This window comes from Trachypithecus francoisi, unplaced genomic scaffold (assembly GCF_009764315.1).
Source record: "Trachypithecus francoisi isolate TF-2019V2 unplaced genomic scaffold, Tfra_2.0 Lachesis_group11, whole genome shotgun sequence".
NCBI classification, from domain to species: Eukaryota; Metazoa; Chordata; class Mammalia; order Primates; family Cercopithecidae; genus Trachypithecus; species Trachypithecus francoisi.
In genome coordinates, this window is record NW_022681456.1 from 76,466,384 (window position 1) to 76,481,023 (window position 14,640).

General features: G+C 43.5%; 2 protein-coding genes across 11 annotated transcripts in view; one reads left to right on the top strand and one right to left on the bottom strand.

Annotated features, from left to right (window-relative positions):
* AVIL (advillin) overlaps positions 1-4,810 on the top strand; it is a 22,577-nt gene extending 17,767 nt beyond the window's left edge. For 6 of the 8 annotated variants that reach the window (XM_033221467.1, XM_033221470.1, XM_033221466.1 and 3 more), the window contains 3 exons: positions 808-885; positions 2,113-2,238; positions 4,246-4,810. In XM_033221467.1, the coding sequence (XP_033077358.1) occupies positions 808-885; positions 2,113-2,238; positions 4,246-4,359 (318 nt within the window). In that variant the 3' untranslated portion in view covers positions 4,360-4,810. The remainder of the gene's footprint in view (positions 1-807; positions 886-2,112; positions 2,239-4,245) is intronic. The other 2 variants (XM_033221468.1, XM_033221474.1) reach the window with 1 other exon arrangement.
* Positions 1-14,457, bottom strand: part of TSFM (Ts translation elongation factor, mitochondrial) — a 21,388-nt gene extending 6,931 nt beyond the window's left edge. For 2 of the 3 annotated variants that reach the window (XM_033221476.1, XM_033221477.1), the window contains exons 1-5: positions 14,325-14,457; positions 13,914-14,087; positions 10,909-11,037; positions 10,046-10,168; positions 8,392-8,479 (exon numbers count right to left, since the gene is read on the bottom strand). In XM_033221476.1, coding sequence (XP_033077367.1) covers positions 8,392-8,479; positions 10,046-10,168; positions 10,909-11,037; positions 13,914-14,087; positions 14,325-14,381 — 571 coding nt within the window. In that variant the 5' untranslated portion in view covers positions 14,382-14,457. Of the gene's footprint in view, positions 1-5,447; positions 6,046-8,391; positions 8,480-10,045; positions 10,169-10,908; positions 11,038-13,913; positions 14,088-14,324 lie in introns of those variants that run through there. The other variant, XM_033221475.1, reaches the window with a different exon arrangement.
* Between the last annotated feature and the right edge of the window lie 183 nt (positions 14,458-14,640).

Here is a 14,640-nt window from a genome sequence, read left to right on the forward strand (position 1 = left end):
GAGTGTAATGGCACAATCTGGCTTGCTGCAACCTCCACCTCCTGGGTTCAAGCGATTCTCCTGCCTCAGCCTCCCAAGTAGCTGGGATTATAGGCATGCACCACCACGCCCAGCTAATTTTTGTATTTTTAGTACAGATGGGGTTTCACCGTGTTAGTCAGGCTGGTCTTGAAGCCCTGACCTCAGGTGATTCACCTGCCTCGGCCTCCCAAAGTGCTGGGATTACAGGCATGAGCCACCGCGCCTGGCCTTCAACTGCTCTTTCTTTTTTTATTTTTTTTTATTCTTTGAGACGGAGTCTCGCTCTGTCACCCAGGCTGGAGTGCAGTGGCCGGATCTCAGCTCACTGCAAGCTCCGCCTCCCAGGTTTACGCCATTCTCCTGCCTCAGCCTCCCGAGTAGCTGGGACTACAGGCGCCCGCCACCTCGCCCGGCTAGTTTTTTGTATTTTTTAGTAGAGACGGGGTTTCACCATGTTAGCCAGGATGGTCTCGATCTCCTGACCTTGTGATCCACCCGTCTCGGCCTCCCAAAGTGCTGGGATTACAGGCTTGAGCCACCGCGCCCGGCCTTGCTCTTTCTTAAATCTTATAGGGAGGACTGAGGGGTTACCATCAAAGAATGTGCATTATGTTTAAGCACCTTTCAAGCCTTCATGGACCCAAAAGGGGGGATTTTCATTTTTACTTATACTTGAAATGTCTTCTGACTCCCTGGTTCTTTTGCTTTTCCTGAAGACACAGACCAGACCTAAGATGTCCCTCCCCTATAAGAAAGACCTCATCTTGTGTTTTCTCTCCTTCTCAGGCAGGAAAATCATATGAACAATTAAAAGAAGAGCTGGGAGATGCTGCTGCTATCATGCGAATCACTGCTGTGAGTCAGGTTCGCTCTTGGGAGAAGCCAGCCACACAGGCAACCAGAGCCAAAGAGAACCCACAAACGCTACAGATGCTCATGGGCAAAACTCATGTCCTCCTTAGTATTACTAAGGAGTATTACTATAGTTGTCTGTTTTCATGTAAAAATTTTTTGTAATCAATAGACAAGCAGGTCTGAGAGCCAAGTTCCTTATTTTCCTGACTTCCAGATTTTCAAACAGACTTGCTGTTTAAAAACAAAAATGGGGCTGGGTGCGGTGGTTCATGCCTGTAATCCCAGCATTTTGGGAGGCCAAGGCGGGTGGATCACCTAAGGTCAAGAGTTTGAGACCAGCCTGACTAATATGGTGAAACCCCATCTCTACTAAAAATATGAAAATTAGCCGGGCGTGGTGGTGGGCGCCTGTAGTCCCAGCTACTCGGGAGGCTGAGACAGGAGAATTGCTTGAACCCAGGAGGCAGAGGTTGCTGTGAGCTGAGATGACGCCACTGCACTCCAGCCTGGACAACAGAGGGAGATTCCATCTCAAAAAAACAACAAAAAAAATGAAAACTTGTTTTATTATTCAACTCTGCCATTTAGGAGAGATTAAAGTCATTGGCAGTATTTTTCAGAAATAAGCTTCTAACCCAAATGACATTTGTATTCGTTTCTGACAGTGAAATCCACAGAAACTTAGACCATTTACACCTATTTTAATGGTTAAAAGAAGTAGAGCCTCTGGCCAGGAATCCAGCAGTTCTTTAACCTCAGGAGGAGTGCATGGCACCAGGAGTTCAAACCTGCAATTCTGTCCTTTGTGCTCTACAAACTCAGATTCTAAAGCTAATGTTGATATAGTATCTTTAAATTGTATTTAAGTAGAACTACAACCTGAAGTCATTTAAAGGCTGGAAATGCAGGGCTAAATAAAAGTACTAAGAGAAGGTATGTGATTCCAATATTCAAATGAGATTCCGGCACAACATGTATGCCAAACTGGCTATACAGGACTTGCTTTGGACTTACTGAACCACCTTTCCCAAGAATAACCCCAAAATCTGAATATTTTCTATTCCCAGATGATTCTGACATGCAGCCAGGTTTGCGGACCATTGCTCTGAAAGATGATTATAGAGGGTGAAGTGGCACAAGTCAAAATGTTAAATATTACACACATTTAGAACTGTAACCATACAGACACTGAGGAGTCTTTTCCCTGTGCCTACATTCTTATCTTATCTTACCTAGGACATGAAGAATGCAACCTTCTCTGTGAATTCTAATGACAGTGAGTCAAAATATTACCCTATAGCAGTTCTGTTGAAAAACCAGAATCAGGAGCTACCTGAGGATGTAAACCCTGCCAAAAAGGAGGTGAGTGGCTGAAGGAACTGTGTCTGTTGGAAGTGCAGCTCTCCATGAGTAAATGGCCTAGGACAGTTCTGGCACAGCACGCTATAGCCGCTCAATGGACATCTGAGCTACCCAGGAGCTCAAACCAAAAAAAAACAGGGTTCTTTCTTGATTCTTTTCTCTCCACCTACATCAATCTATCAGCTAGCTTCTGTCCACTGCTCTCCATCTCTCTGCTACTAGTCTAGTGCAGCCATCTTGGACTACATACTACAATCCAACTGGTTTCCACCTGTTCCTACAATCCGTTCCCCACGCAACAGCCAAAGGGATCTTTAAAACATGGCACTGCCCTGTTTAAAACACCTCGAATAGCTTCCCACTACATTTTTAAAAAGAATGTGAAGGCCTATACAATCTGGACCCTGCCTAGCTCTCTGATTTCATCTCATATACCTATACCCTCATCACTCACCACCCTACAGCCAGTACAGCCGCTGCTTTGCTGTTCCTTAAACATGCTTATTCCAGCCTTTGAGCCTTTACACTTGCTAGTGCTCGTGCCTGAGAAAACATCCCTCTCCCAAATCACCACAGCGCCAGCACCTTCTCATGGTGTAGGTCTCAGCCCCAGTGTCACCCCCCCGGAGGAGGCATTTCCTGACCACCCTAATACTGCTTCCCATATCCGCTCCAGTCCCTTTATACTTGTTCATTGCCTATTTCCCCCTCCAGTAATATCCTTAAAAGGAAGGACCTTTGTCTTGTTCACCATCATATTCTCAGCTTCTCAGCACCTACAACAGTGCCCAGCAGATAGCAAGCATTCTTAAATTTCGCTTGAATGAATTAACATATCTGAGTTAAAAGAATAAACTTCTTGGCGGGGCGCGGTGGCTCACACCTGTAATCCCAGCACTTTGGGAGGCTGAGGCAGGAGGATCACAAGGTCAGGAGTTCAAGACCAGCCTGGCCAATATGGTGAAACCCCATCTCTACTAAAAATACAAAAATTAGCAGGTGGCGGGTGCCTGTAGTCCCAGCTACTTGGAGGCTGAGGCAGGAGAACTGCTTGAACCCGGGAGGCAGAGGTTGCAGTAAGCCGAGATCGTTCCACTGCACTGCAGCCTGGGCGACAAAGCAAGACTCTGTCTCAAAAAAAAAAAAAAAGCCGGGCGCGGTGGCTCAAGCCTGTAATCCCAGCACTTTGGGAGGCCGAGACGGGCGGATCACGAGGTCAGGAGATCGAGACCATCCTGGCTAACATGGTGAAACCCCGTCTCTACTAAAAAATACAAAAAAAGAAACTAGCCAGGCAAGGTGGCGGGCGCCTGTAGTCCCAGCTACTCGGGAGGCTGAGGCAGGAGGATGGTGTAAACCCGGGAGGCGGAAAAAAAAAAAAAAGAATAAATTTATTTTCTCCTTGAAGAAGTTGATTTGGGAATGGACTCTGGACTCTGGATTTCCCACAATATCTTATCTAACCAACTCAAGTATCTGGACTACAATTTTCTTGAAAGCAGAGCCCATATATTAATAATCTTTACTTAATTAATAATCTTCATTTGTATATAAATATTCAATAAATCATTAAGTAAATGTTTCGAAGAATTTTATGCTCAATAGGATCGTGCATTTGAAAATTTCTGGGTAAAAATGGTAGTTACAGGCAGAAAACAAGGAAAACCATGGCTCAATTTAGTTCTTCATTCTGCCAAAATTTGATGTCTATAATTCATCCTTAATACATAACCCATTTATTGCCTTCTGGCAAGAAACTGGTGCTTGCTGGCACTGTGAGAGCAGTGAATCCAGTAAGCTTCTGTCACAGGCCAAAATGGGACTCCCTGAACTGAAGAACACCTCTCCAATGAATAATTTAAATCTCTAAACGCCTTTCTGAGAAAGTCATCGTACTTCCCTCTTCAAGGATCCACCTAGAACTCCCTCTTGCTCTGACTTTCCCAACTTCTGTTGGCACTGATGTCATGTCTTCCTTCTAACTAGAAACTTTGTTTTCTCTCTTAGAATTACCTCTCCGAACAGGACTTTGTGTCTGTGTTTGGCATCACAAGAGGGCAATTTGCGGCTCTGCCTGGCTGGAAACAGCTGCAAATGAAGAAAGAAAAGGGGCTTTTCTAAAGCAAGAAGGCCTGTATCTATTGCAAAGCCACAGAAGAGGGCAGATAGTGTCAGTATCAGGAAATAATTTATCCACCAATTTCTGCCTGACATTCAGCTACTTAATTTAGATATAATAGAGTCTGAAAATCACTGTTCTCCATTTTTTCTCATCCTTGCATTCCTTCCTTGTTATATATCTAAAATGTTAACCACATAGTTTTTGGGTTTTGTGGCCCTCTAGCTAAAGCTTCAGCAGAAAGCACTAAAAAAAAACTGCATAAATCTGGAGAAATCGAAAGAAAGAGAACCAAAAAACAATGCTCAAAATGTTTAATAACTTTGTTTAGTATTATACCAGGACCTACCTTTGTTTTCAATTTTAAGATCATTATTTCTAAAATCTATTTAACCTGTAAATCATTTCAAAGCATTTTTAACTTTTCAAATAAAGATACCTCTAATGAACAAATGCGGTTATTTTCAGTATTCTGGGTTTGCTTGTTATGGTAATTTTATGTTATGTTGGAAGAAATGTTTCAGTACTGGGGAAATAAAGAGGCAATGTTAAGTGACCTCTCTGGATAACCGGACTACTCTAATTTCTGTTTCTGGCACAAGAATGTCAAAATCTGCCTTACAGCTGGCCAGGAAACTCAGTACTCACCCACCCACATATTATCCAAAAGAGAAACAGAGGCATGTGTTATTAATTTAATTAAATGAAGCCAGAACCAGCGTGCCTACCACTGCAGAGCACCTTCAAAGCACGCTACAGACAATCACAAAGAAGATAACCCCCAGTTTCCAGACAACTCTAGGTTTGAATCAGTAATCCCAAAGAATTTCATGTGGCAGAAGTAACATAACTAGGGAGGTTCCGAGGCAGAAGCATGGTCCACAGTATCGCAAAGCAAAAACAGAAAAGAATTCCATGTCATAAAAGGTGGAAGACAGAACATGTAAGTTAGAAATTTCAGAAACACCATAATCAATCTATGTTGAAGGGAGCAGCAGTATTGTTGATACCTGTTCTCCAAGACACTGTCAATCACGTCAATAAGGCCCGCCCGTTATTTTTGAAAGGCACAGAAAAGCTAAACCCAGTATTATGCAAACAAGGAAAAAATTATTTTTATTATATAACTATTTAATAATTTTACCCATGAAGTCTATAATCTCGTTGTAACTCAAATGAAAAATACATTCTCGATCTGAAGAGGCTTGGGAAATACTCCTTTTTGTAATGATGTCCAGAGCTAAAAATAAATATTCCTCCTGGGCCGAAAGTCTCTAGAACCTATTCAGTTTCTGCTGCCTCTTCACCTTCTCCACATTCAAACCGCACAAAGTCTACTACCGACACCCCCTGAGGCTGCACATACTGCCCCAAGGTAATGGAGGGATCCAGCAAGTATGGCTGGGACAACATCTTAGTCTCTGCCTCTCCCCCAGGCTCATCATCCAGGGAGCCAACAGAGAGGGGGGCCATGCCCACCACATGCTGCCCAAGGCGGCGGCCAATGTCTTCAAGGTTTGTTTTCTGTTCAGACGTCTCACAGATGACCAGGGCCCCATACTTCCCCAGCACCAGGTTGTGAAGTGAGGGACTCTGCATTGCTCCGTGGACATAAGAGCCAACGTAGAACCCAGATGGCACCTTCACCCATGCAGCTCGTTTAAGAGTCATGTTTTCTCCCAGTTTTCCTATTAAAAAAAGCAAAAACAAAAAACCAAACACACCAACAAATTGTGATGTCTGTGATGGTACCAAAACAAGAACAGAAGAGGCCCAGTTTGGAAGACAGTCCCTTTGCATTTACACAGGATATGCAGTAAGATGAAGAGACATCGTTTTCAGTTTTTGTATAAAGACGAAAAGGGGCACGGGGTGGGGCAGTGGGAGTGGGGGAAGTGAAGAATACCTTTATGAAGCATCAACTATGTACCAGGCACTCTGGTACTTAAAAACAGGTTGTGAGGCCGGGCGTGGTGGCTCATGTCTGTAATCCCAGCACTTTGGGAGGCTGAGGTGGGTGGATCACCTAAGGTCAGGAGTTCAAAACCAGCCTGGCCAACGTGGATGAAACCCCGTCTCTACTAAAAATACAAAAATCAGCTGGCCATGGTGGCGTGCATTTGTAATCCCAGCTAATCAGGAGGCTGAGGCAGGAGAATCACTTGAACCCATGAGGCAGAGGTTGCAGTGAGCTGAGATTGTACCACTGCACTCCAGCCTGGGTGACAGAACAAGACTCTCTCTCCAAAAAACAAACAAACATAGATTGTGGTGACACAAGTATATGTGACTCAGGTCTCAGTTCTGCCTCTTTACTGACTATATGACCTTGGGCAAGTGACTCAATGACATAATCTCACTTACTAAATTTATCAAGCCTTTGTCTCCTCACCTTTAAAACAGAGATGAGACCACCTACCTTTCAGGGTTTTGGGGAGAAATAAATTACATATGTAAAAGCAGCTGGGCACGGTGGCTCACACCTGTAATCCCAGCACTTTGGGAGGCCAAGGCGAGCAGATCACCTGAGGTCACGAGTTCGAGACCAGCCTGACCAACATGGAGAAACCCCATCTCTACTAAAAATACAAAAATTAGCCAGGCATGGTGGCACATGCCTGTAATCCCAGCTACTTGGGAGGCTGAGGCAGGGGAATCTCTTGAACCTTGGCGGCAGAGGTTGCACTGAGCGAGAGCATGCCATTGCACTCCAGCCTAGGCAACAAGAGCAAAACTCCGTCTCAGAAAAAAAAAAATATATATATATATAGAGAGAGAGAGAGAGAGAGCATTAACTACAGTATCTGGCACAGAGTGAGCACTCAAAAGCTAGCTATTGTTACAATAAGCTTAGGCTTAGAGAACTTAGGTAACCCACCCAGTAAGGCAGAGTTAGAATTAAAACTCAGATCTGACTCCAAAGCAATTAAGTACTTTTTCCCACCACCCTGAATGCTCCATAACTGACACAGATAAGTCCTGATCATCCCTTGTATCAGGAAAAAGTCCACAGCTCAAAGCCCTCATCAAAAATAGAAAAAATAATATTGTCAGTTATTTATGAGAACCATAAACAGAAAGTATGCCTGGATGAGCCATAGTAATATCTAAAAGTCATGGAAAAGGAGAATACAGAAACCAAAACGAATTTTAAAATAGCTCAAAGCATATACCCAATAGTTAATTCCCAGAAACCGACAAGGTTGAAAAACCCAGCTCTTCCAGAATTTCTTAATAAGTCCCATACACAGCTGTCTGCCTGGTTTCTCACCCATGACTCATTGAAACATCATAGATAATACAAGATGACCTGATAAAAACGGAACTGATGCTTTGACTGGAAACTTCAGATGAGCAGTAAATTCCCAGCAAGCTCCAGCCCCTTCCCTACCACCCTCCCTACGTCAAGGACTTAGGCAGAAAGCAAGATCCCCGCTAGTCCCATCACAATGATCCAGATGTGGTTCCTATAGCCAACAGGCTCTAAAAGAATGTATCTTTACAAATTCACAACCAGATTTTTTGAAAAGAAAGATCAAATTCCTAAAAACAATGCTCCTCAATTGTCCTGCAACCTTTTATAAAGAAGAGGAAATAATCTTTAACGTACTATTTTCCCTATAGTGTATACTAAAGCACTTAGCTGGAAGTCAAAAGGCCATCTCTGCCTGAAGACATGCTTTGTTTTGTTGGCACAGTGATGAAAATAATTTTAATTAGTTGCAAACAGCCAAAACCCGTGAGATTTTGGACATAAATGTAAATCCTTTTAAGAAATTTAGAAATTCTGATGACCCTGGGACTCCGTTTCCCTAGATATAACAATTGGTTAGAGCTTGGTAATGACACTTCCTCCAGCAGCATATGAGCTCTTTAAGATGCCTAATGTTCCCTAACATCTAACACACAAACCACTTCTCATCATATCATCTGACCCTTGTAGGTACATGATTCTTGACCTAGATTTGGAGGAATAAGATAACAAGAGATCCAGTCCCTAATTTCCAGTTTCCAGAACCTTTACAAATACTCACCAATTGCTAAAGCCAACTGATCCTTGAGTGAGCCTTCTCTGTCAGGCCCAGCTGGAAGTCCAGAAAGCTCAGAGGAATTTAAGAAGCCCTAAGTACACAAAGAAAACAAACATGAACTGATTCTGTACTATTCAAATTATCAAAAGAATAGGCAAAAATAGTCTATTTCTAAGAAAATTATTGGCCAGGTATGGTGGCTCACACCTGTAATCACAACACTTTGGGAGGCCGAGGCGGGCAGATCACCTGAGTTCAGCAGTTTGAGACCAGCCTAGCAAAAATGGTGAAACCCTGTCTTTACTAAAATACAAAAATTAGCTGGGCATGGTGGCACACGCCTGTAATCCCAGCTACTGGGGAGCCTGAGACACGAGAATCGTTTGAACCTGGGAGGCAGAGGTTGCAGTGAGCTGAGATCGTGCCAATGCACTCCAGCCTGGGAAACAGAGTTGAAACTCCGTCTCAAAAAAATAAAAATAAAAATTACTTAAGACAACTAAGTGTAGATAATATTTTCATTAAGCCAAGGATGTTAAAAATTGGTAACAGTTCCATCTTTATAAATATTTTATTCTATCACCGCACCACCCCCAATAACATTCCACTCTCATCCTCCAGTCTAACTTCTTAGAATGTAATTTCCTAGAAATCAAGAACAATTATTTTCTTTTTATTTTAAATATAGAGATGGGGGTCTCCCTATGTTGCTCAGACTGGTCCTGAACTCCTAGCTTAAGAGATCCTCCTGCTTCAGCCTCCCAAAGTGCTGGGATTACAGGCGTAAGCCACTACACCTGGCCAAGAACAGTATTTCTTAACAGTATTTCCTTTTTTTTGAGATGGAGTCTCGCTCTGCCGCCCAGGCTGGAGTGCAGTGGCATGATTTCAGCTTACTGCAACCTCCGCCTCCCAGATTCAAGCCATCCTCCTGCCTCAGCCTCCCGAGTAGATGGGACTACAGGCATGCGCCACTATGCCTGGCAAATTTTTATATATATTTTTTAGTGGAGACAGGGTTTCACCATGTTGGCCAGGCTGGTCTTGAACTCCTGACCTCAAGTGATCCCCCTGCTTCAGCCTTCCAAAGTGCTAGGATTACAGACGTGAGCCACCGCACCTGGCCAAGAACAATATTTTCATAAAATCATAAAATGTTAGAGCTAGACTTGCACATTGTTGATGGGAATGCAAAATGGTACAAATCCAATGATGTGAAATTGTAGTATCTAATAAAACTACATATGCATTTATCCTTTGACCCTGAAATCCTATTTCTAGGAATTCACCTTGATGATATACTTACAATAATACCGCACAAGTTTATTCATTGAACAATTATTTCTAATCATAAAATTGTAAAAACAGCCTAAATGCCCAAACATAGGAGATTAAACAGAATTAATGCACATCCATACAACAGAATACTATGTAGTTGGAAAAAATAAAAAGGATGACCTTCATGAATTGCTATGGAGTATTTCCAGGATATATTATTAAGTGAAAAAAGCAAATTATAAGTGTATATGCATATTATACTACTATTAAGCAGAGATGTGAAGTAAGGGAAGGAGACATGAGAATGTCTAAAACAGGAACAGCAAAGACCCAATGAGGAGAGCAAATTCAGCACACTGAAGACAAACCCCAAACTTACTTTACTGTATGTAGAGAGTTGATCCTTTAGGCTCTGACAATGCATCATGGTTCCAAGGGCTACTTGCTGGACCAACTGTTGAAATTTTAAATTTCTAGAAACAAAATCCGTCTCACAGTTTACCTGTGGGAACAAATTGATATAGCTGTATAAGCTGTTTAATAATTTCCAAAAGTGCCTTAAGGCTGGAGAGTAAATCAAGATACTGACAGAACAAGCTACAGACTCAACAGAAAAAAAATGACTCCAAAATTTTAAAGCTACAGTTCCTCTCCTAGCCTGAAACAGAATGAAGTGATTCATGTTGGGCCAGTGAGTTAGCAATAGCCTGTATATTCAGAAGATGGTTCAATAATGTCCTGAAGGACTCACTACAAGTTCACCACTTACCTGTGTCTGCACACCATCATCACCTCATTCTCCAGCCATCCCAACTCCAAACCACTTATGCTATTATCTTGTTTATTCCCATCTCTCACTCTAAACTAATCCACACCTGATTCTTCACCAATTAGGGCCCCCAAACCTCCTCTAAAATAGCTACTCTCTATTCAACAACAATTAATATAATTAACTTTGTAATCTAACTGTTCCAGGAAACAATCAGTGACAAGGGGTAAGGCTGCACCAGACTCACATTCAGGAGTAATATTCTAGACTGCTAGGCCATTTCTCATCAACACACCAGTACATTTCTATACTTAAATGAATTCATAACTAATACCCAAGGTTTCATGAGTTTAACTTCAACTACCCTTTATGGTTCTTAAACAGATCTCTTCCTCAAGAAGATAAAGGGCCTACTACAAGCTTTACACCCAAGGGACAGCTGTTCTTGGTATCTGGAATTTCCAACAACTCACCTCTACTAATACAGTTGTATTTCCTTCCTGCAACAGCCCAATCAGGCCTTCTTTGGTCTTTCTCCCTTGGAGCTTGGCAGCTTTGCTCCAGCCCTCCTTCTGGGCCTGCTTGTGGAGCCAGATCTCTGCCTATAAATTGAGAAGAAAAAAAGCAGACAACAAAGTCACAGAATTTAGAACTAAACGTAATTCTAAGATACGCTCAGGTTTCCTGATTTTCTAAATTCTCTAACAGAAACTGAAGTAATCTATCATTTACTGGCAGTCTACCACTAAATGCCAAATACCCGATATTATTATAACCGGTGCCTTGGATGAATTTCATCTTCACAACAACCCTATGGGGCACACAGTTGTATTTTCTTTATACAGTTATGCAGCACATAACGATATTTCGAACGATGGACTGCACATATGATGATGGTCCCTAAGATTATAAAGGAGCTGAAAAATTCCTATTGTCTAGCGACACTGTAGCCCTCCTAACATTGTAGGGCAACATATTACCTACATGTTTGTGGCAATGCTAGTGTAAAGAAAACTTCTGTGCTGCCAGTCCTATTAAAATATAGCATGTACAATTACACACAGTACATGATACCTGCAACAATAATGAACAACTATGTTACTGGTTTATGTATTTACTATAATATATACACTTTATTGTTATTTTAGAGTGTACTCCAACTGATAAACTACTCAGGAGGTTGCATCTCTTGAACCCAGGAGGTGGAGGTTGCAGTGAACCAAGATCAATCACGCCACTGCACTCCAACCTGGGTGACAAAGTGAGACTCCGTCACAAAAAAATAAAAAATGAAAAAATTTAACAGTAAAACAGCTTCAGGCAGGTCCTTTAAGAGGTATTTCAGAAAAAAACATTGTTATCATAGGAGACAACAGGTCCATGCCCGTTACTGCCCTTGAAGACCTTCCAGCAAGACAAGATGTGGAAGTGGAACACAGTGTTAATGATGATCCCACTCCTGTGTAGGCCTAGGCTAATGTATGTGTTTGTGTCTCAGTTTTTAACAAAACAATTTTTTAAGGTAAAAAAAATTTTGGCCAGGCACGGTGGTTCATGCCTGTAATCTCAGAACCTTGGGAGGCCAAGGTGGGCAGATCACGAGGTCAGGAGATAGAGACCATCCTGGCTAACACGGTGAAACCCCATCTCTACTAAAAATACAAAATATTAGCCAGGCATGGTGGCAGGCATCTGTAGTCCCAGCTACTTGGGAGGCTGAGGCAGAAGAATGGTGTGAACCTGGGAGGCAGAGCCTGCAGTAAGCCGAGATCGTGCCACTGCACTCCAGCCTGGGGGAGAGAGTGAGACTCGTCTCAAAAAAAAAAAAAAAAGATATTTCAATTAAAAAAAGGTTTGAATTTTTTTTTTTGAGACGGAGTTTCACTCTTGTTGCCTGGGCTAGAGTGCAATGGCGTGATCTTGGCTCACCACAACCTCCACTTCCTGGGTTCAAGCAATTCCCCTGCCTCAGCCTCCCGAGTAGCTGGGATTACAGGCCCGCGCCACCACACCCGGCTAATTTTATACTTTTTTAGTAGAGACGGGGTTTCTCCATGTTGGTCAGGCTAGTCTCAAACTCCTGACCTCAGGTGATCTGCTCACCTTGGCCTCCCAAAGTGCTGAGATTACAGGCATGAGCCACCACGCCCAGTCAAAAAAGGTTCAAAATTTTAAAAACAGAAAAAAGCTCACAGAATAAGCACATAAAGAAAAATATTTTGGCACAGCTGTACAATATGTGTTTTACACTGTTACTACAAAAGAGTCCAAAAGTTTAAAACATGTTAAAAGTTTATAAAAGTTACCTTAAACTAAGGTTAACTTATTATCGAAGAAAAAATTTCTTACGAATTTAATGTAGCATACGTGTACTGTTTTAATGTCCACTGTAGTGTACCGTAGTGTCCTAAGGCAGGACTTCTTATTCACTAACCACTCACTGATTCACCCAGAGCAACTTCCAGTCCTGTAAGCTCCATGCGTAAGTTCCCTATAAGTTCCTTATAGAGATGTATCTTTTTTATGTTTTATGCCTATTTACTGTACTTTTTCCATGTTTAGATACACAATACTTACCACTGTGTTACGACTGCCTATAGTATTCGGTCCAGTAACATTCTGTAAAGGTTTGCAGCCTAGGAGCAGCTGGCTATTCCATATAACCCAGGCTGTAGTACAATACACTATCTAGGTTTGTGTAAGTACTCTATGACGTGCGTAAGCCAAAATCTCCTAACGACGCCATTTCTCAGAATGTATCTTCCTGGTTAAGAGACGCATAGCTGCGCAGACAAAAATTACACAACTCTGAAAGGTTAAGACGTCTAAAGTCAGCCGGGCGCGGTGGCTCACTCCTTTAATCCCATCACTCCGGGAGGCCGAGGCGGGCAGATCACCTGAGGCCAGGAGTTCGAGATCAGCCTAACCAACACGGTGAAACCCCATCTCTACTAAAAATACAAAAAAAAAAAAAAAAAAAAATTGCCGGGTGTGGTGGCACACGCCTGTAATCCCAACTACCAGGGAGGCTGGGGCAGCAGAATCGCTTGAACCCGGGAGGCGGAGGTTATAGTGAGCCGAAATCGCGCCATTGCACTCCAGCCTGGGCAACAAAGGCAAGACTCCGCCTAAAAAAATATATATGTATACATATATATATATGCCTAAAGTCAGACTGGGGGGGGGGGCACCACAATGTGACTCCTGATTGATCTGACTGTAAAGCTCACACAAACCCTTTCAGCTCCAGGCAACAAGAAACACCATAACAGTCTGGTTTGTTAATCCTGGGATACTCAATTGCTTCCAAATAAGACAAAGTGAAGGCCAAGGTTGTCATTTAAGCCAGATTTCCACTTAGGGCTGTGCCATTATGGTCACTGGAGAGCAGGTCTAACTTCACGCTCCCCAGCGTGACCGCTCCAAGAGTCTGAAGTCGAGCTCTAGTACTCTGCCCTGCACCCCTCCACACACACACCTGTTTGAGGTCCCCGCCACAAGTCTCCAGCGCTTTCTTGCAATTTACAAAGGAGTAGCCTGTATTCCGCCGCAGTTTCATGAGGAGCTCCTTGCTGGAGGCCGAGGCAGACAGACGGGGCCCAGCATGAAATGTGTGCCGTGGCTGGGGCGACTGACGCAGAAGAGACCCAACCTGGATGGGATAAGAAAGGGATGAGGGGCAGGAAGCAGCAAACTCCAGAGTGTGGAGGGTACACTGGCAGCGAGTGGACGGTGTGCAAACGGGGGTGCACCGGGACTGGACTGGGCAGAGGAAATGCTGTCCGGGAAGGTGGGATGGAGTCAAACGGGGTTGGGAGGAAGGGAAAGGTACAGGCGCACAGGAGAACTACAGGGAAAGCAGGTCGGTACCAGGACCAGGACTTCTCACCGGGTGGCTCCCGGTCCGCGCGACCAGGAACACACGCAGTGACCGCAGCAGCGACATCTACCCGGCCGCAGTAAACTCCCTCCGGCTGGCGCAAAGGTGAGGCGACAAACCTACGGCGCGGCGGAAGGGCCACAATTCTCCAGCGGAACGCACCAAACGAGGATGGTGCCACCTGCTGGCCGGAGGAACACAATACTCCTCTACTTGATTTCTTGAGACCATACATTTGTTTTTTGGTTCTCTTGTTTTGAGTCTCGCTCTGTCGCCCAGGCTGGAATGCAGCGGCCCGATCTCGGCTCACTGCAAGCTCCGCCTC